Below are 27,335 nucleotides of genomic sequence, written 5' to 3'. Positions count from 1 at the left end.
TCTTTCTAAAACTGTGTTAGTCTGTATGAACAATGGTTTAAAAAAAACTTTGATGTATGACAAAATATTCATCATAAAAATAATACCCCTAACCATAAAAGGGTGGGGAAGTGCGTATGAATGATATATATAATCAGCACTAACCTAATAAGAAAAAAAACAAAATGAAAAATAAAACAAAAGGTATATAGAAAAATGAAATAAAAAAGGAAAACAATAAGTAACAATGCATAAAAATTGTAATGTAATGAAATGAAAGACAATATTATAAGAATGTATAAAATGATAGGAAACTGGAGAATGCAAAGGATTATATAAAAACAAAAAATCTAGCTATCTTAAAACACAAGGTAAAGCTTAATAGTTCATTAAAATCATTTCCTTTCTTGATAAAAATGTTGTTTCATAGAAAGATAATTCATCTTATATCTGATCTGATAAAATATGCTTACAGTTCATAGCCCTATCAACACATTTTTTCTTTTTTTTTCTTTTCCTTTCTTAACCTATCTACATAACCTTTCAATATTATGACTGTGCTAACAGTTTTCATTATTTCTATCCTTTGGAAATCTCTTTATTTCACAACCCACCCGTATATGATCCTTTCCGACATTAAACAAGACAAAGACATTTATAAACTCCTAAATAAAATCAGACTATACTTCAAGTTATTATAAGATACTAAACAGTCACAGAACAGAAATATTTAAAACATTATCTTTTTCAAAATAATTATACAAGAAAACAAAACATAAAATGGAAACAAAACATGCAGGTTTAGCTTAGAACATAGTTACTAGAGAACTTTCATAAATGCTTTAACAATTATTCTGCTCTTTAATGAACAATATGTCCAGTAAAATATGTCAATTTAATAGTTAAAAGAAACCAAAACTAAATTCAAAGACCATTTTATACCAATGTGACAACAATTTGTAAACTGGTTGTCAAATTGAAGTTACATAATCTCTAACCCTGTTTTTAACAAGAGACAATCATGTCTGACCCTGACTTTAAGGAAGTTTAAAAAATTGGCTAGACTTTCCTCTAACAAATCAGTCTTTTAAACAACTATTGTATGTAGCACCCAATAGAGAAAATATTTCAGAAAAAAAAATAAACGTACAAAACAAACACATTAACTACAACTACATGGTTAGAAATATTTCCCGACTTTTCACTCGACATGTAGCTTATACAGTATTCATCATCCCTTTATAAAAAGGAGAAAGAGATGTATACTGAAGAAACTGAAAATATCTACAAAAACTTCAGAAATATTTCTAACCAACTACTTTTGATTATTGAGCACATTTTCACAGGGAAGTCAATTTTCAGACAGAAACTTTCAACAAAAATCAACAAAAGGTTTATTTATAACACATATGGAAACATCCATTTAATGGATTAATTTTTCTTCATGGCAAGAATATGCTCTTCTTTTTTAGATTCGGCAAACAAACTTTTTACACAAGACCCTGTCCATATCTTTAAGTATAAACCCCTTCCTTATAAAACGTTCTATAACAAATGTAGAAACAAGAAATTGAAATTACTTCAGAATAATATTCATGCACTTAACAAATAAGATTACAAAGTATACAGTATAAAACATTGCAAAATTCACAAATATGGTAATGAATTAAGATGGCATACACATATATATATATACGATTTATTTACAAAATTGAACATAACAACCAAAATAAATGATATCTATGACTGTTGTGTACAGCACTAGGGTTTTATGAAGCAATGATGAGACTATCAAAACACATGACAATACAACTTACAAGAGACAACAGTTATTTCACAACCAACATTGCACCAAAATTGGAGTACATTTACAAAGAAAGAATCAGTTGTCAAGAGTTTCTTCCCTTAGAAAATAATTCGCCATTTGCAAATATGTAAAAAAGGAGGTAAAATTGCACTCACACAGAAAAAACACAATTTTTCAAGACATATTTTTTGAGACAAAAAACATCATTACATGAAAATATAAAACAAATATTTACCATTAAATTCAATGAGGTTTTATAACTGTACATAAAATTCTCCACTTCATCAAACAAATATTCAAAAATCATATAATTAGACATAATGGTCTATAAAATCTATGGTCCTATATCTAACATAATAAAACAATAAAGCTGTGTCTTCAGTAATGCTGAACAAATTGGTCAAATAATAATTTTGTACAAAATCTGTTTTTTTGTTAATACTGCACAACAATTTAAGTTTACATATACATTGAAATTGTTCAAACTTACTTTGATCCTGAAAAAGCTCATGTATACAATTAAAAACATGATTATATGTTTAGCATTTCCAAACAAATCTTATATGAGTCATTACTCTCACTGTTAAGATTATATCTGAAACGTATTTTCTTGATTTCATGAACTTCAAATCGTTTTAACAAACTCAAAAATTATGCATGTTTGTTTTTAAGTTTCTGTATCCTATCAAAGAAAGATTACCCTACAATTTATACAAATTTGAGTAAAATTCAGATAATCTCAATCTTGACCACAGTGAATCGGATATTTCTTTTCAACTATTATATTATAAATGAATAAAACAGAATCCTTTCTAATTTAAAGTTAATTATCTTTGTTGTTTCTTCTAACTAACTGCAATTGTATGTCAAATTTACAAGATTTATTAAAATACTACAAAATTTAAGGTGGGAAAAACATCATCTATATAACAGAAAAACACTACAAAACGTAGGATTTTCACATTAAGAACTCACTAATATATATAATATATGTGAATCTTCAATATTTTGTATATAAGCCATCTTACTGGGCTTGAGTGACTATTTTTCAAATAAAACATCTAGTTAGGCCTCTGTAAATTAATAATCCTCTTTGGTCACGATGGGGACTTTCATATTACTTTGAGCTATACGCTCCCATTCCTCTATACATCTCTGTACATCTTCTACATCATTGTTCAAATAATGCATTACATTCATCTCAATCAGCTGTTTTGCCACAATCTGTTCCCATCCTTTGTTTGCATGCGGATTTATGGGACTAGGGTGTAGTATACACTCCACCTTAATGTTCATAATACCCGCATTATGTAACGCCTTTGAAGCTCTTTGCTGAACAAATTTCCCTACCGCTATGACCATGCGTATGTTGAGAAGCTTGACAAGTTCTACAAGTCCCGCATCACATGCCTCGTTAATCTGATCAAGCTCCGAGTGAACAAGCTGAGGTGGTGTAATATTCTTACCGGACTCCGACATGTATGCTAGTGGACAGAAATTGTACACATAGCTATTCTTGAAGAAATTTGCCGGTACTTTGCAAATCTTTTGAAACAACCCCCAAAACCTTGCACCACTAACCTGAAATGAACAACGAAAACCATTTTCATGATAAATTAAGTCCATTTTCATGATAAATTAAGTTCAGCTTATTACCAAAGACTATTCTATCACTTATATGTGACATGAAAGGTGCTATTATCTGGCATATTGATACTTTTGACCTCTGAACTCACCGAGATAAATCAGATTAAGCCTATTGCACCATAAATCCCTATTGCATATCTATGCTTAATGTTTATGTTTTCAATCTATAATACAGTTAAAAAGCATACTTTTCTAATAGGTAAGCTAGTATTCAACATGGAATTTATTTCAGATTTAACCTATATCATAGCTTTGTCATACACAGTGTTTTTATGACAGTCCAAAGAAAGAACAATATAACAAGATTTATACCAATCTAAGCCTGCTTCAAGAATGAGATAAAGATAAAAAAATATATTTAGAATGGACACGATATATAAGATAGAAATATACATTGATAAATTAACTATGAACTAGAACTCCGCGAGTCGGATGTGTCGCCTTGTGAACAATGTAGTTTAGGGGAAATGGCCAGGACAAAAATGAAATATGAAAAATAACAAAGGGCAATAACTAAAAATATAATAAGTGCAGAGCAGCAGTTTCTGTACACTGCACTTCTTATCAATAAGATCTATCATTCTATGATGTTTCAAGTCCATAGCTTTCATACTTGAGGAGAAATGACCAGGACAAAAATAAAGTAAGAAAATCAACAAAGGGCAATAACTCAAAAATAAAAAATGCAGAGTATCAGTTCTTATGCACTGCACTTCTTTTAATGAGATCTATCATCCTATGAAGTTTCAAGTCCATAGCTTTTATACTTTTGGAGAAATGTCCTGGACAAAAATTAAGTATGAAAATTAACAAAGGGCCATAACTCAAAAATTAAGAAATGCAGAGTACCGACTCTTGTGCACTGCACTTCTTAATAATGAGATCTATCATCCTATGAAGTTTCAAGTCAATAGCTTTTATACTTAAGGAGAAATGGCCCGGACAAAATTAAAGTATGAAAATAAACAAAGGGCAATAACTCAAAAAATAAGAAATGCAGAGTACCAGTTCTTGTGCACTGCACTTCTTCTTAATGAGACATCATCCTATGAAGTTACTTGAGGAGAAATGACCAGGACAAAAATAAAGGAAGAAAATCAACAAAGGGCAATAACTCAAAAATAAGAAATGCAGAGTATCAGTTCTTATGCACTGCACTTCTTTTTAATGAGATCTATCATCCTATGAAGTTTCGAGTCCATGGCTTTTATATATTAGGAGAAATGGCCCGGACAAAAATAAAGTATGAAAATTAACAAAGGGCAATAACTCAAAAATTAGGAAGTGCAGAGTACTGATTCTTGTACACTGCACTTCTTAATAATGAGATCTATCATCCTATGAAGTTTCAAGTCCATAGCTTTTTTAGTTGAAGAGAAATGGCCCGGACAAAATTAAAGTATGAAAATTAACAAAGGGCAATAACTCAAAAAATAAGAACTGCAGAGTACTGGTCCTTGTGCACTGCACTTCGGGTTATTGAAAGAAGCATGCATACCAAGTATGAAGTCAATCAGACTTATAGTGACTGAGTTATGCTCCGGACAAGCTTTAGGGGACGCCGACGACGACGCAGACAACGACACCGACAACGACGCCGACACAGACGCCGACACCGCCGACAAAAGTAACCCCTATATGTCACCTTTTCAAGGCGACACAAAAAAGCCATCAAGCATAATGCAAACGTACATTAACTGTGAAAACTGAAAAAGTTATGTTACCAAAACAAAACTGTGCCTGCATTTGTTGAAACAATGCATGCTCCACAAAGCAACACATGAGACCAGAAACAGCACATATGTGAAATGAGAAAAGTTCATTAAGATTATTTATGACCAGGGGAAATATCAAGACAAATCCAGTTATAAACAGGAAGAATTTTCATTTTTTCTTTATATACAAGTAAAGTAGTTGGCTTTTGTAACTAAACTCAGATATCCATCAAAAAATTATAAATTATTGAACCAGATCTGAAAATATATCCCATTTTAGATTCTACAGACCTATATCTTGTATAACCATATTGTTTCATGGTGGTGAACATTTAATTTTATCAGTAACTTCAAAATTTGTTATGGAATGCATAAGTTATGGATGTGACCCAAAAATCAACAACTGACCCTATACTTGATCTTGAAGTGTGTCACTGAACTAATATCTATGAACCTGCTTTTTCAAATTAAATTTTTCTTAAAAATCAACCCAAAAAGATAGTTTTGTAACATACTTTGGAAAGTTACTCACATTTTTACCTTTGAGTAAACAATTTTTACCAGGGTTTTTTTTTGTCCAAGCAACACACAAGCTCATAGTTAAGATGGTGAACATTTCTACCCTTTCAATCAAGGAATAACAAAATTATGGAAATGCCACAATTAGAAGTTTTGGCCATATCTCAGTAGTCAATCCACTTAACAAGCTTTCCTTGATAACCAACAAGTAATAACTAATTTCTCCGCAAGTGATCCACTACTACACCAACATGATTTCTGAAACAGCAGTGACTCTAGGATTCTTAATCCATCACTCTGTCTGTTAAACTAGGCAGGGGGACATGTAATGGTCGCTAAGAAATAGTACAAACATGAATAACAATATGATGAGACTTCAAAGGGCCATAACTCTGTAACAAATAAAAAAATATATAGGTCAGACACACAGTTCTTCTTGTTAGTGCAGTTTGCATAACATTAAGTGTAGTTGAATAAAATCATTTGGAAACAAACATATCACAAAGTAAGCTTATACATGTAGATTTATTCATTTTTGAGTTTTCTTCCATTGGAACTGTTTCTTGACACATGTATAAACCAATTAAAAAAGCTATATATTTGCTGCAAAAAAACATTGTATGAATATTTGAAAAAGAGAACTTCCAAAACACCTGTATGTAAGAAATATCTTAGAATATATCTCTTTAAAAGCAAATGGCTGATGCAAAAAATCATTGATAAAAATTAAAAAACCCTTCTTAAAAGAGCAGCATGAAATTTTGTTCTGGAACATTTTATTCTAATTACATAAAATATCAGAGACAATTTATGTTTCAACTCTTTCGAGAATCGACCATAAGATTATCGAAACAATATAATTTTAAATATTTCATTACATATGGCTTTATAAGTCACCTATTAAGTGGGAACATAGAATTGATTCAACTGCATAAATTTGATTCAAACCTTCCCAAAAGTAATGGTTCACCATTGTATACCAATGAGCATACTCATACCCTAGTGTATATACTGCAAAAATGTTTTTCTGATTAAACTAGAATAGCATGAAATGATTATTTCATTTACATATAAGCATGTACATTCTCTTTGTTAAAAGACAAAACCTGTCAGAATAAAATGCAATGTGATTAAAACCTTTCCTAAAAATGTCTGTATGTTTACTTATTAATTGAAAAGAAAATGAAATGAAAATATTACTGTAATGAAACAGCAGCCCTACAAAAATCAATATACTCAATACAAGCGTCCACTCTGGTTTCAGGCAATAAAAAGGCTCCAGGCTGGTTCTAAATCTGTAGTTGCAAGACAATGACCAGCCAGGATAATAATAATATGGCCATAGCAGATTTTGTACTGAACAGGTTGACCAGACCTGACGTTTTTTAATTTATTTTGGGTTGGGTTTTACGTCGCACCAACACAGTATAGGTCATACGGCGACTTTCAAGCTTTACTGGTAGAAGACCTCAGGTGCCTTTCAGTGCATTGTTTCAGGCTTGAAGGGCACCTGAGTAGAACCACCAATGTTACGTAAACTAGCTGGATTCTGCACAGTTGACATTCTGTAGATTTCATGGCAAAAATTTGCACAAAGTAAAGGACCCCTCCTTCTCTTTCATCATTTTGAGACTTCCATTAAAGACATATCAAGGATATGGATTTCTGATCTGTCACTTAAATATCTAGACTAAGGGTTAAAAGTTGTCAATTAATGACATGCTATCTAAATAAATTTAACTAAGCAAGCAGACGGAAGAAAATGTAAAATAAATAAGTTAAGCTTCATCATGCAAAGATGCTTAAAAAGTCAACTTAAAATATTTCTATCTATCTAAAAGTGCAAACAAAATTGAAAGCAAATGTTAAGCTCAACATAATTGACAATATTTATACAAGGTTGCCATTTCCTTTGTAATATTTGTGAGCGTAACTGAACATATAAACCGCAGTTTACACATGTGTACATGTACATTGAAATTAGCATATTTAACAAGTGATTGTGTAATGACTATGTAATGAATGTGTACAAGTCAATATGCTTGATTCATATTTATTTTTCAAAGGCAAATCAGAAATGTGTGAGGGCTAAGCTTAAAACAGGCATATTTGTTGAAATGACATCCCCATCGTATGATACAAATCACCTCATTGAAACATCTTAGTATTAACTGTATTATGTACATGTACCTAATAATATGAAAGAAATGAATTGTAAAACTTTTGTTTTTCTTGTATCTATCTACCTCTGTATTTCTTGACCTTCAACAATATTACATAACTGATGCAGTACATGTATGAAACAGTTTGATAATGGCAGCCATGTTTGTTTTAATACATGCATCAATATCAAACCTCGTTTCTTGTACAGGCAAGTCCTGTTATAAGCTTTTTAGGGTGTTCTATTTCAGGCTTATAAACATCACCCGTGATTTTCAGCCAATTTCTGGTTGTAACAGCCTCACCAAACGGTACCTAGAAAATGAATGAACAGATGACGATTTACAAATCAAGACCCACCTCATTTCTGTTGCATGCGAGACCATTCACTGGTTTTTTAGGATGTTCGACCTCTGGTTTGTACACCTTCCCTTTGATACCTAACCAGTCCTTGGTCGCCATCACTTCACCAAAAGGTACCTGTAGAGAACATGCCAATAATAGAACTGACAACATTGAGTTTGTGTGTGATATTATCTGATCACCCTGCTCTGAAATTTTAGATTTTCTTTTCTATTTCATGCACATTATTCAGATTAAGACTTGAGAAATTTAAGTGTTCATGCTCAAAAGAATATCGTACCTCCCTTTTAACCAAAGGCTTAGACTGAAAGCAAATGTAAAATTCAATGTCTCCACTTAAGATTATTATGTAAAAGTTTGCTACAGCCATTAAGTCTTATACTTAACAGTCAAAATATTTAATGAAGGTTTTAGTTGTTATAAATAATAAAGTTTTTCATTAGTAGATTTCATTTTTGTCATATTCATATAATATCATTACCAATCTACTTAATGCAACCTTCTTAAATTATTAACAGCTAGACAATCAATCTTAGCAGACATCCCTGTAGACGCAACCTTAAGTCCAACATGAAATAATATCATAAAGCAATAAAGTTACAGTCTATTCCATTAAGCTGACCTTTTGTATAACATTGTACCTACCTAACTTTAATACCAATTCATGAAAAATACTAACATAAAAATGTTTATATAAACAATCTATTATTATCCTTCATGAGAAATTGTTCAGTGTGACTTAATTGTAATAAGAAATACAATAATTATTATTACATGGGAAGATATATCATTACATATAGGCTCATGTATAACTAACACACTTTGAAATCAAACAGTCTATCTGGAAATTAAGTCCATTTTCACTTTCTCGTATTCATTCCATCGCTTATGTATTTTATAGAACAGTTCAATTGTACTTTAATATAAATCACATATACACATGTAAATACTGGACTTAGAATTAAAACAATAAATTGAATAAGGTGAAGGTTCATATATCATTTTATTACATTAGTCACTTATAGTTATTTTAAAGCATGATCTTTCAACTTCTATTTGTTAAGTTTAGGGATTCATAAGAGTAATGTCATATGAGGAAACGCTGTTGTATTGGACCATGGGTTCAAGCCCAACTTGGACCACAGCCATGTTTCCTCATAAGACAGAGAAACTTGACAAATACTTACCCCATTTTGAGACATGCCATATGGTCCTGGATTCATCCCAAGGAAGAGAATAGTACGCTCGGATGTACAGTATTTTGATACAAAGTCCCTGTGAGTCTGGAAAGCATATGTTAATGGGCTGTAAACAACAGTTACTGGATAGCCATATTTAATTGGCATCATTTTCTGACATATCCGTTGTTCAATTTGAAGATATTGAGCCCCGATTGGAGTCAGATCATCCTCGATATTGAAATTAAATATAGTCTCTATTTGGTTGTTGTAATCGTATGTGTCAATCGTACATTCTGGATTGTCAATGTCTATTAACGGGCCGATTTTTGTAGGAGCCATTACAACAGTGTTTGGCCTGGGTTTGTTTTCATCTGGTGGTTCTTTGTCGACCTTGCGTTTACGTCCTCGTTTTTTCTTGACTATTCCTGGCGGTGGTGCTTCCATGTTGCTGAAGTCTGAGCCTGTACTTGCGGGACTAGCATTACGTGGAATACTGAAATTTGCATTATCTGGATACTGTCCCATGCCATCTGAACCACTGTGGGATGAAGGTGGTTGATTATAATGCTGTCCATAACCCGCCTGACCACCATTAAAGCCTTGATTACTAAATCGCCCTGATCCCTGCATATCCCCAGAATTTGAGGGATAAATGTTACCTTGTGAGTTGTAATCATTGCCTCCCTTGTTTTGGTAATAATTGTTTTCAAATCGTGGATTATAGCTACCCTGATAGTTTTTCATTGACTGGTTTTGATTATAATAGTCATTTTGATTATACTCATTTCCATGGTAACCCGGCTGCCCACCTCCATTTTGTCCTTGATTCACGTGTGAATAATTCTGATGATAATTACCACGATATTGACTAGGATTTTGATCATAATGCCCACCATAGTTATCTCCCACAGGCCTGGACTGATTACGCATCATTCCATCTCCTCTACTAAAACTATTCCATCTATTTCCACTACCATTGCCATAGTTTTCCATAGACTGGTTGCCATACATATTTGGTGCATGTCTTGGACCACCACCATACCCTTGTCTTATATAAGACTTTCCATAATGCTTTGTCGGTAATATTTCTTTAGACATTTTCCCCTTGTGATCTTCAGTCGCCTGTTTTTCTTTTGTTGTTGTGTCTAAGTCAAGGAAAGTTTTTGGCGAATCAGATTCACGCAATGTTTCTTCTTCACTTTTTACTATCTCACAACCGATTTGGTTGCCATAAATATTTTCAATGTACTGCTTTGAGTGCAAGAAATCCCACTGACCTGGGTCATTTATATATGAATCAGGATTTCCCAATGTATGATTAGTTCCATGGAGCATACTGTCTTTATTTGTTACAGGCTCCTGGTTTTGTGAAATGCTGTGTTGTTGAGGTTCACACTCCTGTTGCATCTGAGTATTATCAGACATAACTGAATTTTCATCATAATCCATGGAAGAATCCACTCCTAGGCTTGGTGGAAAATTAGAATTTTCTTCCTGAGAGTGGAAGGTTGGTTCCCTTGGCAGGACATCAGCATTTTGGTTTGAAGAATAGCAACTGAATGGGGGCAAGACTGGTGGCTTCTCGTTGAATATACTTTGTTCTTGAACACATGGGTAGGGTTTTTGATTATCTGCATCACTTTGGCACAGTTGAGGGTTGTTTGTTTTATAATATTGATTGTCATGACTCATTTGATCCACATTTAGAGATGGCATATAGTTCTGGTCAAGATTCTGATTTGACGAGTAAGAAGATTGAGTATTTATTGGTTGAGATTCACGAAAGAGTTTTTCTGGATTTTCATTTGACATCTGTGTATCTGAGTCAGACTCTGACAAATGAGAGCTTGAAATGGATGCACTTAAAGAGTCTTCTGTATTCTTCATCATTGTGATAGCACCTTCTGCAGAAGCCATCCTGGCTCTATTTCTCCGATACCCAGCTGGCTGTCTAGTAGGTGGGTGAGAAAAACGCCTAGTTGAGCACAAAGACTTTGGTTTTGGAGCAGCTTCAATAGGTGGGGACAAAACTTTATCAGAATTTGAGTCTTTATTGATACTATTTCGTCTCTTTCTCACTTCATTCACTTGAATGCTAAGCTGTAACAGTTCCTCCTTTTTACTAGATGGACTTTTTAGTTTGGTATTTCCAGACACATGTACCCTGGACTCATTAGTCTTTGGTGAGCATAGATTTGGAGCAACAGAATGAGCGAGTTGGTCCAATTGTTTTACACTATTATCTAAGCTTGGAAGACATTCATCCACATTAATATGGACAGCTGTTGTGTATGGCACTGACTTTGCAATAAAATTTGAGAATTCTGACTGAAAATCTCTTTTATTATTAAAGGAACCTGAATCTGTAGAATTCTGTTTCTGAGAATTATCACTTGATTCAGTTTCTGTATGGGCTTGTAAATTTCCTCTTATAGATAGAAGATTATCATTTTCAAGACCTTTTAAGGTAGTTTTATCTAATTTAGAGTTTATTTCTACTTCACTACAAATTACATCAGAATTAGCTTTCGTTTCTTCCGTGTTTTCGTTTTTTTGAGAACACTTTTCTTCAAAAATGAGGTTACTATTTTTCACTATTTCACAGTTTTGATTCAAATCCTTCTCTACAACCACACTAGTAGTGTTTACCTGATTCACAGTTTCTTTAGTGTTTTGTTCATAAGTATTTTCAACTTTGTCCAATAGATTTTCCTTCAATGGCTCAACAGTACTTTCTCTTGGTTTTGGACTGGCACTGATCAAGTGGCTAGGTAACTGAGGAGTTTGAAAATGATCATAATGGTGAGGAGAATAATGATTGCAAAATACAGGAATTGGTCGAACTGGGTAGAGGTGTTTCTTTGTATCAGATACCTCTTTTTTCACATGTTCACTGTCAACTTCTACTGAAGGATTTAAGCTTGCATCATTCTCAGACTTTGAACTATCCTGATCTTTCTTGTCTTTTAATATTGAATCACTTTTTATATCTGCTTTATCACTTGGTAATGAATCTTTACTGTCTGATATAAAAGGATTCCAGAGTTTAGCACGCTTTTCCCCTGAACTTTTTATACTTCCAGAGCTAGACTTAGTTTCTTTTGTAGGTTTATTACTAGCATTTAAAGATTTTTCTTTACTGTCTGCAGGCTCTTTAAGTGCTGAAATGCATGAATGTCCACAAAGAGGTTCACTATAACGGCCAGGAAGACCTAAATGTCCACCTAGATATCGCTGATCAAACTGGTTCCTATATTGTGACACTGGAGAGACAGAGCTTGCTCCTGATGATCTGTAAATTTGATCAAAGGTCAAAGGTGAAGGATTCTGCGAAAATGCAAAGTTTGGACTATGCAGAAGACTTCTAGGCTCTTGTGGACCAAACCCGTATAAAGGCTCTAAGCCAAGAACTGGTAAATCGGTAATTCCTGGTAAATATCTTGAAGGCAAAGGTCTGTAAACACCAGCAGCTAATGACAATGATTCTGAAAATACCGGTCGAATTGAAAAATATCCAGGATCAGAAAAGCTAGAAACACCGGGTGCAAATCCTGGAACAGGCAAGCTCCCAAGAGGAAATGAACTTCGATTTGTGGATGTAAACGAGTCCCATGCATTAAATGGTGGTGGGTAACCAGGAAAATTGGACATAGTTCAATACACAATGGTAAACATTGAAACCGGGAAAATGTTGGCGGAACATGACATCCAGTTATATGTGACTCCTTTCAGTGTAAACATAGAAACCAACCAATGTGTGATTTATCTGCAAGTCCAAGTTACACCATTTGCAAATCTGAAATGAGAAATTAGTCATTCTTCAGAAAATTCAAAAATACAGTTCTGTTAACAAAGCATCTAATTTTTCTTCAAATGCAGATACAAATTCGAGATAATAAAGAGTGCAATTTTCAATAAACTGTATATTGTTTACAAAAATATGAACAACAAATTTTTTAACAACAAACTATTAATTCAAAAAGTTACATTGATGATTAATCTCTTCTAATACTGATATTTCATTTTATCCTGGTACCTACTAAGTCTCATATTTTATTTTATCCTGGTACCTTCAAATTCTTTATAAGTTAGGAACAAGTTTTTTCAATATTATCAAATCTAGTGTCTCTTTTATTCTTTTAGAGAAAAAATTTTACAAGACAGGAAGAAATTGGATTTAAATTGTATAGGTATTCTAAATTGTGAGTCAATACTGAATTAAATGTTGCATATCACTAATTTATCACATAAACCGCAGCGCAGGAGTGTAATAAAGCCATTTAATAAAAACGATATTCAATAGTGTAAATACACTTTGACGTGACATCATTTGCGTTAAATATCAAAATAGCGTTAAAGCGCGCTAATGTTAGTATAACTATATAGGCGCGTCATTGAAAAATTACTCTTTTTAACAGTTTACCGTTCTTTCTTAAAAGTGATAAATTTAATTTTATATTTGTGTAGATCCAATGCGAAATTTATTGAACTTGTTGAATAAAACAATATTATGCTTGCCAGAGGCTCCTATAATATGATTTTATTCAACTCTTTCAATAAATTTAGTATTAAACTTACACTCATTCAATATCCTCTATATATCCATATCCTGATATTCAATTATAGTCACCACAATAAACCCAAATAGTCAACTCACACCAGAAGAGTCATTTAGGTAAACTTTACATTTTTTTAGCCACAGAAATTTACTCCATATAAGGAGAAACAACCGGTTGTTAAATATGAAAGTGTAAAACACCATTACACAGCATCTCTGTTTCATATAAACAACTTATTGGTATTTTAGTTAGACACTGGAACAATATATCTTTTAATAACTACTGTTTTGAAAGCAATTGACACTTATATTTTTTATCAAATTAACTGTACATAAAAACTGGTACATAATATTACGGGACAAGCAACTACTGCCTAGATAGGCAGTCTTATGTTGGCATCCAAATGACTGCCAATCGATTGATAAGCCTGTTCAAATCATGCTGTTATTTTATAAAAGTACATGCACTTATCAAGACAATGGGGGATAATTACATTATGGTATTTGGAGATAATGTCAAACCCCTTTGAAATCAAATGCCTCTGAGATATCGATATATCAACTTTAGTTTTTTCATTACATGAAAATCACCAAAAATGCGACTCATAACCAATTTAGGTAAAAGAGTAAAGTGTAAAACCTCTGGAACATACATAATCCCTTTTTTGAAATTTTGCTTCAGGAAAATATCCTAAATTAACAATTGAATTACTTTGATGAATTTTATAACATGCTATATAACTATCAAAAGGTTAAAATCTTACACCAGTTGGACTTATATTTCTATTATTTTCGCCTTAATCTACAGACAATGTAATGAAAGTTCACAATGATCAACATGCCAAAATGGCTGTGCATGTTTAGATTGGTCCAAAAGATAACATGACACTCCAATTGCTTTTTCACTTACTGTCTCCGATAAACCTTAAAATCAGACAAAATAATTCAATTTAAAGACATCAACCAAGTCTCCTTTTTCACTGTTGCTATCATATTGCAATCTTAACTGAACTTCAATGAAACCAAATATGATGATCATGGATGAACTGACAAAATGCAAGCTATGTATCAATTACATATATCACAATTGCACCCACAATTGTGACTCATCTAATCTGATGTACACAGTGGCTATATAAATAGGTTCATAAGTGTGCAACCGTGTAAACTGCTGGATAACCACACACTTAACCAATTCATATGAACAGGAAAGCCCTAATAAATGTATCTGAAGATGTGAATCCTGCAGATGTTGAGAAACAAAGGCAAGAACACTTCAGCAAAACTTTCTCATTTCAGACTAAAGAGACGTGATTTTTTCAAATTGCAAGACAACATTGATTGCTTACAGTGTAACCATGCACTGTTTCTTGGTTTCCAGGGACGGGAACACACGAGAAAACCACGCCAGATGACAAAGGGCTTGCTGACTGGTAGTCAAATGATAATGAGCTGTGCAGCCTCTGAAAATAAGTCATGTGACCTCTGGGAGCAGTAATTTATAAATTCAACCTAGTTTAATAAAAATAAATTGTGCAATGATTTCATGAAAACTTACGTAATAAACTAATAATATACAATATAAAAAATTTCAGAAATTATTTTAATTAATAACGCATGAGTTAAATGGAATAATATTTTATCTTAAAAATCTATAATTACTTCTCCTGAGAGGAAATGACGTAAAACTCATCCGTGTTTACTTCCGCATTTTGACAAATTAACATTTTCTCTAGAATTTGAGCATAAATCTCAATAGTCAACAAAATGAATCGATTGTTTGGGAGAGGAAAACCAAAGGAACCTGCACCTAACCTTACAGATTGTGTCGCTAACGTAAGTATTAATTTTCTCATAACACTTGGTGTTGAAACGCAAAATAATGCAGTATTTGACATATTTTTTCGCGAGTATTTTGAAATGATTTAAATATCAAGTTAAACAAGTCTTTATCTTTATTTCGAAATCAGAAAAAGTTGCTTTATTCTCCAGGATTATGAATTATTCATGCGATATCATATTCATACCAGGGAAAGTTTCAGAAATTACTTATCTATACCTATCTAATTGGCCAAAGAATCTCAGCTTCAGTGTACCTGTTTATATACTGTGACATGACGTGAACGCTGAAGACAGACCTGTAGGGAAAGTCCACCAATAATCGTGCCAGGAATCTGACACACTTGTATTCATTTATCGATTATGTCATGAAGTAAAGTGAAGCATACCCTGATAAAACTATGGAGGGCGTTCGTTGCCAAAATTCCAGACATGTTATGTGTTCCTTTTGAAAATTACATTTGAAAATGCGAGTGTGTAGGTCTAGCATTTTTGATTATATTCGTGCAAAGCAATTGATATGTCTCTGAATCCAATCTTTTAATTGAAGGCACCCACATTTAAATAACAAGTTTCCGTGTAGATCTTAACAACTGAAGGAACATGGAAAACAACAATAAATTTACAAGTTCATATCTTCCATTGCATGAAATACATAAGCAAGTTTGCACACTTATAGATATCTATCTAATCTACTTACGCCATATGAGGTCTCGTTCAGCTCCTAAATGTCATGCTCGATTGTAGTTGGCGAATAGGGTATTTTAGTGACCGTATTAATATTTTGATGCTTTAAATGGTATAGAACGATATTAAAATAATCGTTTTATCGCAAAATGCACAAGAATTATTTGGGACAAGGGTATTTGCAAATGAAAAATAAGTTTAAATCAACATATGTTATTCTGGTTTCGTTTCGTAACGAGTCTAATCCAAAACTGTAATGCTGCATCAGATGAAAAACAAAAATGTTCAAAAGCGGCTTATAAAGTTTTGGAAGCTAGATCTAATCTCAGCTTAGCATCTTTCTGTAATACTACAACATCTCCGAGTACTGCCAGCCCTCTCACAAGTGTTATAGTTTGTTTGTTTGTTTCATTTTACGCCTTTTCCCAACAGTATTTCAGTCATATAGGCGAGGAGTGTTATAGGCAGGAATAGCTCATGTCATATGTGTGAATGAATAGTGTAAGAAAAAGTAAAAACCTGAAAATGAACATTATCACTTATTTACATTATCGATTATTGATCAACAGAAAAATATCAACGATACATTGATATCGTCTATATCGATGACAGCTCTATTATTTACCGGTCTATATCTGTATAACTGCCATTATTCAAGTACATATTGTTTATAATACATTTACTTTTAATATATAATCTTCGACATAGCCTGTATACTGGTAGTTATTTTTTCAAATTTTAATGCACTCAGCTACGGCAAGTATAAAACTTTACCAAACACATATGTATGAAACATTGTCAAATGCTTCTGTTGTTATGGAAGGGGGAGGCTTTAATCGATTCACCATGCCCATTCAGTTTAATACCTAGTCATGAGTCTAGTTTTCGTATAACAGGTATTATGATTGAAATGGCGCCTGCAGTTTGATTGTTTTACCGAAAAACTTCATTTATAAATGTTAAGAGAAATATCATTAGATCATGATAATCATACTGGCCTGACTCAAACTTTCGCTCGCAAATGCAAGCAGGCTAGTGGATTTGTCAAGGCCTGACAACGTTCCTTGGAAGCCGGTTCCAAAGTATTATAATGGGAGAAGATTATCAAACATAGAAAAACCACATATTAAATGCCAACATAAACAGGATATCACATAAAGCAAACAAAAACATATAGAAACATAAAAGTCAAATCATGAGCCATTAATCCATAGCTTATCAGACATGCTAAACCCCAGCTTAAATATATATGGTTCTCTCCTCACAGTGACACCGAAACACTAATAGATAAAATCAGAAATGTTTTAATACGAGCTGCCTTAATGCATCAAGCTACACTTCAGTCAGACCTCTACTGTAACAGACATACACCCACTCCTTAAATCTCAGTCGGATTGAACTCTGAAATATAGATGCTAGGTTATCCCTTTCCTAAAAGATTCACCATAGTCTGATTGCAATGGATCCCCTTTCCCAAACATCAAACCTTGGACATCCTCTGAGCTATATTTTATTTACAGCAACTTAGGACAATAATATTAGTTATATTACAAATTCCCATTCTTTTCTAGGTTGAACCACTTACTATATAAAATACTTATAAAATTTGATTATATGCACATCTGCTGTCCATTTATAAAATTAAAATAATGCATTTATAAACTAATTTCATTTTTTTTCTCAAGTAAAGGGAGTTAGCTATATTGTGAATTTGTTATAAAGACTCTTGACAGGTTTTTATGGCTTGGCAGAGCTTTAAATATAAATTGCTACAATAACATGTACTTCTTTTGAATTTAGATTGACTCAAGAGGAGAATCTATTGATAAGAAAATAGCAAGACTTGATGCAGAATTAAAGAAATATAAAGATCAAATGGCAAAAATGAGAAATGGGCCTGCAAAGGTAAGAATGCACTGCATATTAGTACAAATTCTTCTTTGATATATATGTATCTGTCACAGTTAATACAGACCTTAACTTACAATGATGCTTAAAGATTAGAGATATCATATAATAATTAATATACATACAAAATTATCAGTCATGATTTGGATAAGTTTTAGATTGTTGCCTTAAATAATAAATAAGTAAAAAGTAAAATGTTTTTTTTTATGTTTTATTTTTTTTTGAAAGTTGTATCATGTATGTATGAATTATTTTAGTTATGTATTATGTATATTATTCAAAATGTAGCAAATGCTTGATTTTTTTGGAATCTAAATGATATGCTTCTATTTCTTTTAAGAACACAGTGAAACAGAAAGCTATGAGAGTTTTGAAACAGAAGAAAATGTAAGTACTTGAAAGATCTACTTGTTCTGTTAAATTAGGATTAACTTCTATTAAATCAGCTAAGAAACAACAATGATCTCGGCAAAATCTTAATTGTATGCATGAACATGTCATGAAGCAGTTGTAATAGATATAGTGTCTTCAAATCATAAAGGTAAGTTAAAGAGGAAACTTGAATGTGTAGACATACTAAAGGCTCATCACACATGATCAGCAGTGTATTTCTTGCACTTTAAGAGTTGATGTACTTATAAAAAAAAATGTTTGTTAAAGTACTTGTGTTACTTTGCCTTGTATCTAGTGAAAATTAGGACAGTAATATTATATAAATAACACACAGGTTTGTGAGTAGCAGTAATAAATATTTTTACTGTTGCTTACAAATCTGTTTGTTATTTATAATTTATTTTATTACCCTGAACAAATACTTCATTTGGGGCATTTATAGGTTTCTATTTTTCACATTTTTATCTTGAAAAGGTACTGTTAATACGTAACAGTACAAAATTTTTAGCCACATAGTAACTTGAATTAACAGTAAGAGTAACTCCAATTGGCCTATTGGAAATTTACATTACAAAATAGTGAGGGTTATAAAAAAGATATAAGTCTTGTCCTGACAATCAATATTATACATGTAATTTGTTTTTAAGGTATGAACAGCAGCGAGAAAATTTGTCAAACCAGTCATTCAATATAGGACAACAAGACTTTAATATTCAACAACTCAAAGACACCAAATCAACTGTAAATATAATATAATTATTGTTTTTGCCAATCATAGTAAAACATGTTGTGTGTGCAGGTGGAAATTTTGAATTATGATTATTTGAGACATATTTTTAAAAGAGCTCAAACATTCATTATTAATGTTTGCTACAGCAAATACTTTATTGTTTGCTACAGCATATACTTTGATATTTAGCCCAGGGAAAGAAATGGCACAGGAATTGTAATAGTTCTTAATAGTAATGAATGCAGCTTAATGAATATATTTAGCAGTCCCTTCAGTAATCGTTGATTGTATAATGTAAGGTATACTAGTATAGCATGTTAATGTTTCATGCTGTACTATATTTTTTGACATTTCCACCTGTATCACATTATGTTTGTTACTATATTTGGCATAAATGGACTGTGCGCATGTTGTCAAAACTTGCATGTTGTATGTGATATTCACAGGTATGAGCAGCAGAGAGAAAATTTAGCAAACCAGTCTTTTAATATTGAACAACAACATTTTAATATCCAAGGACTTAAAGATACAAAAGCAACTGTAAGTTATTCAATTGTTGACACAGAGAGTGGTCTCTTTGACGGTTTGTCAATCCAACTAGTTTAGAATTTTGTATCTATTTTTAGCTCGACTATTCGATAAGAATAAGTAGAGCTATTGCAGTCACCCGAGCGTCGGCGTCGGCGTAACCACTTATGTTAAAGTTTTTGTAATAGTTCAAATATTTTCAAAGTCCATTGACATATGGCTTTGAAACTTTGCACACTTGTTCACCATCATGACCCCAACCAGTAGACAGGAGGAGGTAACTCTATCAAGCATTTTGACAGAATTAAGCCCCTTTTTCGACTTAGAATTTATGTTAAAGTTTTTGTAATAGTTCAAATATTTTCCAAGTCCATTGACATATGGCTTTGAAACTTTAGTAAGTAAGTAAGTAAGTAAGTAAAGTCTTTATTTAATGAGGCTACACATTTGGTTTCCCAATCTTCCATGTGGGCCTCAAAAGCATAAAATATAATAATATATTACCTTATGAAACAATAAATAATTAAAAACACAATAAATATTCAAAATACATGTACAATGCATGAACATACATTACTTTACACTAAATCTATGTAAGATCAAGGTACTTGAGAGAGATTTCAACTGATATAGGATGCTTGAAATTTTCCAACAGTTTCAGATTTACGTATGGAGAGAGGGATATTATTCCATAGTTTGGGGCCCGAGTAAGTCAGAGATTTTCTAAAAATTTCTTTTTTTGGTTTAGGAATAAATAAATCTGAATTTTTTGCTGACCTTAGGTTACGTTCATGTTTTTGGTGAATAAATTGAAATTTGTTTTTCATGTACTTTGGAAATGAAGCATTGTTTAATGATTTATACATAATGACAGCTTTCTTGTATCTTATTCTTTCATCAAATTTTATCCAATTTAATTCATTAAATAATTCAGTAGATGGGGCATCATAACTTTTGTCAAGAATGATTCTTGCAGCTCTTTTCTGAAATTTTATTATATCCATAATCTGTTCATTGCTACAGTTTCCCCAGACTGTACAACAATAATCTAAATGTGGTAAGATATAAGCATTAAAGAACAGTTTTCTTGTATTTAAATCAAGGTACTGTTTTATTCTTAGAAGAAGGTACAACTGAGTATTGCATTTCTTTAACGTCTTATCTACTTGGGATTTCCACTTAAGGTTATTGTCAATATGAACACCTAATAACTTTTCAGTTTCAGTAAATTCAATTTCATGTTCTTGCAGGTGTAGTGGTTGTAATTGTTGTTTATTATTATTATTGGATGACAGGTTCATTGCTTTTGTTTTCTTTGCGTTTAGCATCATTGCATTCTGTTTGCACCACAGATTTACATTGTCAAGGTCAGCTTGGAGTTTATCATGTAAATCTTGTATAGAGAGACCTGCTGCTGTAAGAGTAGTGTCATCAGCAAAAAGATCTGCCTCTGAGGTTTTCAAATAGAGTGGTAGATCATTTATATATATGATGAAAAGCAAAGGTCCAAGGACAGATCCTTGAGGTACCCCTGATATAACTGATGCTGATTTTGATAGGTTGCCAGATACACTGACCTTCTGTGATCTATTTTCAAGATATGATGTAAACCAAGTAATTGCAGAAGAAGAAATTTGATAAAAATGAAGTTTTTGGATGAGTAACTTATGATTTACAAGGTCAAATGCCTTTGACAAGTCAAGAAAGATTGTGCCAACAAGCTTTCCATCATTTATTGCCTTGATCCAATTGTCAACAACATTTGTCAATGCAGTTTCACATGAATGTTTTGTATCACAATCATTACCCCAACTTGTAGACAGGAGAAGGTAACTCTATCAAGCATTTTGACAGAATTATGCCCCTTTTTCGACTTAGAATTTATGTTAAAGTTTTTGTAATACCTCAAATATTTTCAAAGTTCATTGACATATGGCTTTGAAACTTTGCACACTTGTTCACCATCATTACCCCAACCTGTAAACAGGAGGAGGTAACTGTATCAAGCAATTTTTTTACTATCAAGCACTAAGAATAGTCGAGCGTTGCTGTCCTACCGACAGCTCCTGTTTCATTTTTTCTTTCTTTAGACTGAAAATAGTAATGTTTGTTTCTAGTTTGCCTCTAAAATTTAAAGCCAAGCCAAAACATGTTATTGCCTATCATACATACATGAAAATCTTTTTGTAAATAAACCAATTGGAGGAATGCTTAATATAATTATAAGAGAAACTAGAAACAGGCATACTTTTAACCTACACTGTACTATTTTAACTCACCAATGGGATAAATCCCCTGTATAAGACACTATTTAGATTTTAAACCTCTAACCTTCTGAATTTTTGTAAAGGCTTTGCCAAGCTATAAATTTGTAATATTTCCAGTTAACGTTAAAGGGATTTCAATATTAAAATAAAAATTGAGCTACTATCATGATTAGAACCTGGCACTATACTCTGGGCAAAGGTTAATCACTTTTGGTTAGTTAATTAAGTAGATCAGAAATATTTTACTTTGACTCCTGTATTTCTGTTTGTGGATATAAGAACATGTACATGTAATCTGCTGAGATGACCAAGTGTATAAAATGATGGGGGAAACATATTTCATAATTTTTTATGCACATAAATAAGGTGCTTCCAGGTTTGACTTGCAGTGCTTACTAACTTTTATATAATTTAACTTTTCTCACTTTATATGTAAACATTCATTAGTATTCTTTTATATGACCCTTTCATAGTTTGTTTCATTCTTTTAACCAAAATGAAGATTTGTATAATGTAACTTACTTTAGTACAAATATTGAAAACAGAAAACATACTTTGTTCTTGTATGTTCAGATATAGTAACTAGTACATGTATAAATTCATCACAATGAACACAGGTTAGTTTAGTGTCACTAAATTTGCTACAGAAATTGTTACTCTTTCCTTATAATTTTTCCCTTGTTTTGATAAATAATATATAGCTATTCAAAGAACACGGAAACTTTGTCTGAAAATAAAGGGAAATATTATTTTCTGTTATAAAGACTTTATTCTACAAATGAAAGTCTTGTGATCTTTCATCACAATATTCTGGTCATTTCATATAGGTTGATATGTTCATAACATTGTTGGTGACATATATTGATTTCCTATAACTTCAGTATCATATACTTAATTTGCTGTTTTGTTATTTATGTGAAAGTGTAACACAGTTGAATCATTAATTTTTAATTACTATAGATGTGCATGTATATACATACATGTGTATGATTAATAAATAAACAAAATAGGTTACCATTGAGATAAGTTGTTATTGTAATTCTCCATTGCAGGTTGATGCAATGAAAGTTGGTGTTAAAGAGTTTAAGAAGGCGTACAAACATGTTAACATAGACCAAATTGAGGTAAGTCTATACTGAACATTATTTAATCTTTCCAGTACATCAATCAGCGTAACAAACATAAAATGCCACTGAAATATTTCACTTTCAAGATTAAAAGATTTCTCAGACTGCTCCATATGTTTTTGCTCCTTGTGAAATTTTAGTACATATTTCAGCAGATATTTTTCAAGTTTAACAATTAGAACTTGGGAGATTAATCATTAAAATGTTATTGCTAATCAAAACTGAGTATTCAAGGTCAGCAGTGTGTTGTATGTATAGGACTTATACCAAGGACTACTCCCACATATCAATTACTCTCTTAAATAAAATTACCTTGATTTGCAAATTGCAATGACAGTATTGTTTTTCATAAATGAAGCTTCATAAATGAGGAATATGTTTTAGATTTGTTGGTGTTTTTTGGGGCCATTTTCATATGCTATCTGTGCTTTTCCTTTCTGTTATTTTCTTGCACATGTGATTATATGTTGCTGTATTCCTTGTATAGATTTCAAAATATGCCTTCACTTAATAGTCTGGTATTTATATCCATGATTGTTTTTTGTTTGTTTTTCAATCTCTTATTTTGTATCTACTGGTGGACCATGGTGTAGTGGTTGCTCACTTTATATAACTTGCCTCTCACAACTGTGGATCAGACTTTATGTAGCAACTAAGGAATCTTAAATGACGGCGAGGAAGGTATAGTAGGTACAGTAGGTCGGTGGAGAATTTTCCTCCAACAGTAAAGTTTGAAAGTCATTACATGGCAATGACACTATGTTACTTCAACCAAACAAAACATATACGTATACATTCCTCATTCTGTCATATATATAACAGGATCTTCAAGATGAGTTAGAGGACCTTACAGAACAGTCCAGTGAGATACAAGAAGTAATGGGAAGAAGTTACGGCATGCCAGAATTAGATGATGATGAGCTGGAAGCTGAACTTGATGCATTAGGGGATGAGATAGGATTGGACGAAGACACGTCCTATCTGGATGATGCTGTGTCAACACCATCAGTACCTACCAGTGATCCCGGCGCAGAAAGCACAAGGGTATGCTTTTTTTCTTTTCTTTTTTTTTTCAAATTTTTTAAAGCTTCTGATTTTATTTTTGTTATTTTGAAAAGTGAAGAAGATTTTTAAAAGCATGTACTCATTTTCACTACATTATAACAACTCTATCATTAATGAAATAGGAAACATACAAATACATCATTTAATGTTAAGGTCACTATCTGTTTACTTACAGTAAAATTAAATTGATTCCATTATTATATGGATGATTATTCCTGAAAAAGTTGTAACAGTTATTTAACACACATGAATATTGTACGCTTACAGAATAAAATGTTCTGGAACAAAATATTATTTGCTATTTTAATTAGGGTTTTATCCATTTAGTTCTTGTTTTGTGTATGTGTCATTCGCTTTTAAGGCAGCTATCTACCATGTTTATTTCATACAAGCATTTTGGTGGTATTCTTCTTTAAAATTCAAAGCAGATATATAGCTTTACACATTTTAAGAAAGAAAAATGGATAGTTCTTCAGTGGTAACCAGCATGTACCACATATAATACTTGGAAGAGCATTTTGTGTTTTTCGTTAACTAATGAGACTTGATAAGTGATTGTGTGTCTTCAATAGAAATATTAGTAAATATTTACAAATATGTTATAATTAACATTTTCACATTATTTTAGGACAGTGTTCCGGTGGATGAATTTGGATTGCCTCAGATTCCTGCCAAATAGTTGAGCCTCAAGATAAAACTGTTGTGATATTTAATTAATTGTGAAGGAAGTGACTTTACACATTCATAGTTCATTGTGCCAATTTATTGTGCAAAACAACTGATTCATTTCTCATCAACAAATCAAACTGCTTCAAGATAATTATCATGTTGATCTTTATATGTCTACACATTAATGTGGCATATAACATATAGGCTACACACTATATGCTATGTAAGAATTTGATTGTATCAATACAGCATATAAGGGATAGATTACACATTGTACGCCTGTTCAAATTTTTATGTGTAAATATTCTATTGACATAATGTGTTTGATAGACTATACTCATACCTTCATATGTGTAAACTACCTACATAATGTTACATAAATATGCATGAAATTGTTATTTATATTTTGGATATTTTTGAACACCCACAATGAAACAGAGATCTTGTAATATATGTACCGGGTATGTAATGTATAATTATTTTTCAATGAATGCTTCTGAAGAAGAAATGTTTGCCTTTTCATCTACTGTTTACATCTTCATGTTTGTGCAAGATTTCCTTTTTAAATATATGAAAAGAATTTGACTGTTATTTACATAAATGTATAACTTACAGTGATTTTTGTTAGGATTTTTGTTGTTGTTTTTAATATAAAAAGCTGTATTATAAAGCATATTGTTTATGTTGAAAAAATAAACCATTTTCTATATTTTATAGCATTGTAAAAACATGGTCATGTTATAAAAAATGTCATTCAAAGTAACATAATTTTCTGAAAAATTTACATCTCGTTATTCAAAAGTAATAATCTAAATGGTATATAGTTATCACTTACCCATCTAAAATTATGTAATTGAATTTCCTCCCTTTATATTAAAAATATTAAAAACCAGTCCAGTATAAGTTAGCCCTTTATCAGCTTAATGTTTTTTTTTGGAGTTGTCCTACTTTGAATTTACAACAGTGTAAGGGTCTTCAATATACAAATTGACCTACCAACAGTATATAGAGCCTGAATGTGTAAGCTGACCTGACAAGAGCCATCCGGTTAGATTAATAGGTAGAGCATTTGACTGTGAATCAGGCAACATGGGTTCGATTCCCAGTCGGTGTAGGTCACTTTCGTTATGATAAATCATAAAATCCTTTCTACAGTCATTTGCACTGTACTTCTTCAGTCATTTGCACTGTACTTCTTCAGTCATTTGCACTGTACCTCTTCAGTCATTTGCACTGTACCTCAGCGATGACATGTATCATTTCCTTTAGAAAGTGAAGGCACCTAGTAATTGGAAAATAACCTGATTTACGGTATATTACAAGTTAACATATAAATCACAGTATCAAGAGTCTTCAGTATGGTAAATATATAGTAGACTGTCTTAGATAAGTGTGTTTTTTGATCAGTTAAACTTTCTTTAGTTCATGAATATTTTACAAACTCAAAAATCTTGTTTTGTACATTTTCAGTTGCAGGAAAAATATTATAAACTGTTAAGTCTACATTTGAATGAATGACCTTTCACATATAGGTGCTTGACTTGATTTCATTGATGAGAAATTATCTACATTCATGTATATCTGTTATATTTTAGTCATTTACATCTTTAAATGATCAAATTTTATGTAGTTTTTTTTTTTTAATTTGACAACAACATAAAAGGTGAACATAAAAAGTGCTATGTACATTATATAAAAGCATTAAATAAAAGCATATCATCTGCTGTAATACAAGTTTTGTTGTTGTATTATTTTACAACTTGTATATGTTGTCCATCCCAAGTACTATACAAGAAGTTCAAAGAAGTTACTTAATGGATAAAATAAACACTGTCAATCTTATTATTGTTAATAGTTCTTTTGTACAAACATGATTTACTTGAAAAAATAAATTTTGAAATATGTTTATTGTATTTTTATTTCTTTATCTAATTAACATGGACTATTGCACATTAGCAATTTGCATTTTAAGTTGAAATTTTCGTGGTTTCTGAGAAGTTTTTCAGCACTTCTGTTATGATTAGTATAAAGATTTAAAGTATTGTCTGCAACTTCATTTCTCATTAACTTAACTTTATTTGTCATCATTTTTTGTTGTTAATTTATGCCTTTTTCGAGTTATAATTGTTGTGTTGGAAAATTTAACTCATACATGAACTGAAAATTTCTTGTTTGAGATTTGCTGCCTGTAAA

The 27,335-nt window shown here is 31.9% G+C and overlaps 2 protein-coding genes across 4 annotated transcripts; one reads left to right on the top strand and one right to left on the bottom strand.

Moving 5' to 3' along the window:
- Positions 1-227: 227 nt before the first annotated feature.
- LOC132746867 (uncharacterized) lies at positions 228-15,417 on the bottom strand. Of its 2 annotated transcripts, none has more exons than XM_060736141.1 (4): positions 15,279-15,417; positions 9,378-13,167; positions 8,188-8,307; positions 228-3,367 (listed from the first exon to the last, which is right to left on the bottom strand). In XM_060736141.1, exons 2-4 carry the CDS (start codon positions 13,020-13,022, stop codon positions 2,867-2,869), a joined length of 4,266 nt encoding a protein of 1,421 aa, XP_060592124.1. In that variant the 5' UTR covers positions 13,023-13,167; positions 15,279-15,417; the 3' UTR covers positions 228-2,866. The 2 variants fall into 2 exon arrangements, with proteins under 2 accessions (XP_060592124.1, XP_060592125.1); XM_060736142.1 differs by lacking the exon at positions 8,188-8,307 and adding an exon at positions 8,023-8,142.
- A 180-nt stretch (positions 15,418-15,597) lies between these two features.
- Positions 15,598-27,046, top strand: LOC132746868 (charged multivesicular body protein 5-like). 2 transcript variants are annotated; one of them, XM_060736144.1, is made up of 7 exons: positions 15,598-15,765; positions 18,256-18,360; positions 18,704-18,750; positions 19,933-20,026; positions 23,334-23,405; positions 24,231-24,452; positions 25,102-27,046. In XM_060736144.1, the coding sequence occupies exons 1-7, from the start codon at positions 15,697-15,699 to the stop codon at positions 25,150-25,152; spliced, it is 660 nt and encodes a 219-aa protein (XP_060592127.1). In that variant the 5' UTR covers positions 15,598-15,696; the 3' UTR covers positions 25,153-27,046. The 2 variants fall into 2 exon arrangements, with proteins under 2 accessions (XP_060592127.1, XP_060592126.1); XM_060736143.1 differs by lacking the exon at positions 19,933-20,026 and adding an exon at positions 19,404-19,497 and having other exon boundaries at positions 15,605-15,765.
- The last annotated feature ends 289 nt before the right edge of the window (positions 27,047-27,335 follow it).

Source organism: Ruditapes philippinarum, unplaced genomic scaffold (assembly GCF_026571515.1).
Source record: "Ruditapes philippinarum isolate M1 unplaced genomic scaffold, ASM2657151v2 ctg1153_1_1_1_1, whole genome shotgun sequence".
NCBI lineage: Eukaryota > Metazoa > Mollusca > Bivalvia > Venerida > Veneridae > Ruditapes > Ruditapes philippinarum.
Note: the sequence above shows the minus strand (reverse complement) of the source record. Positions and strands in the feature narration are given on the sequence as shown.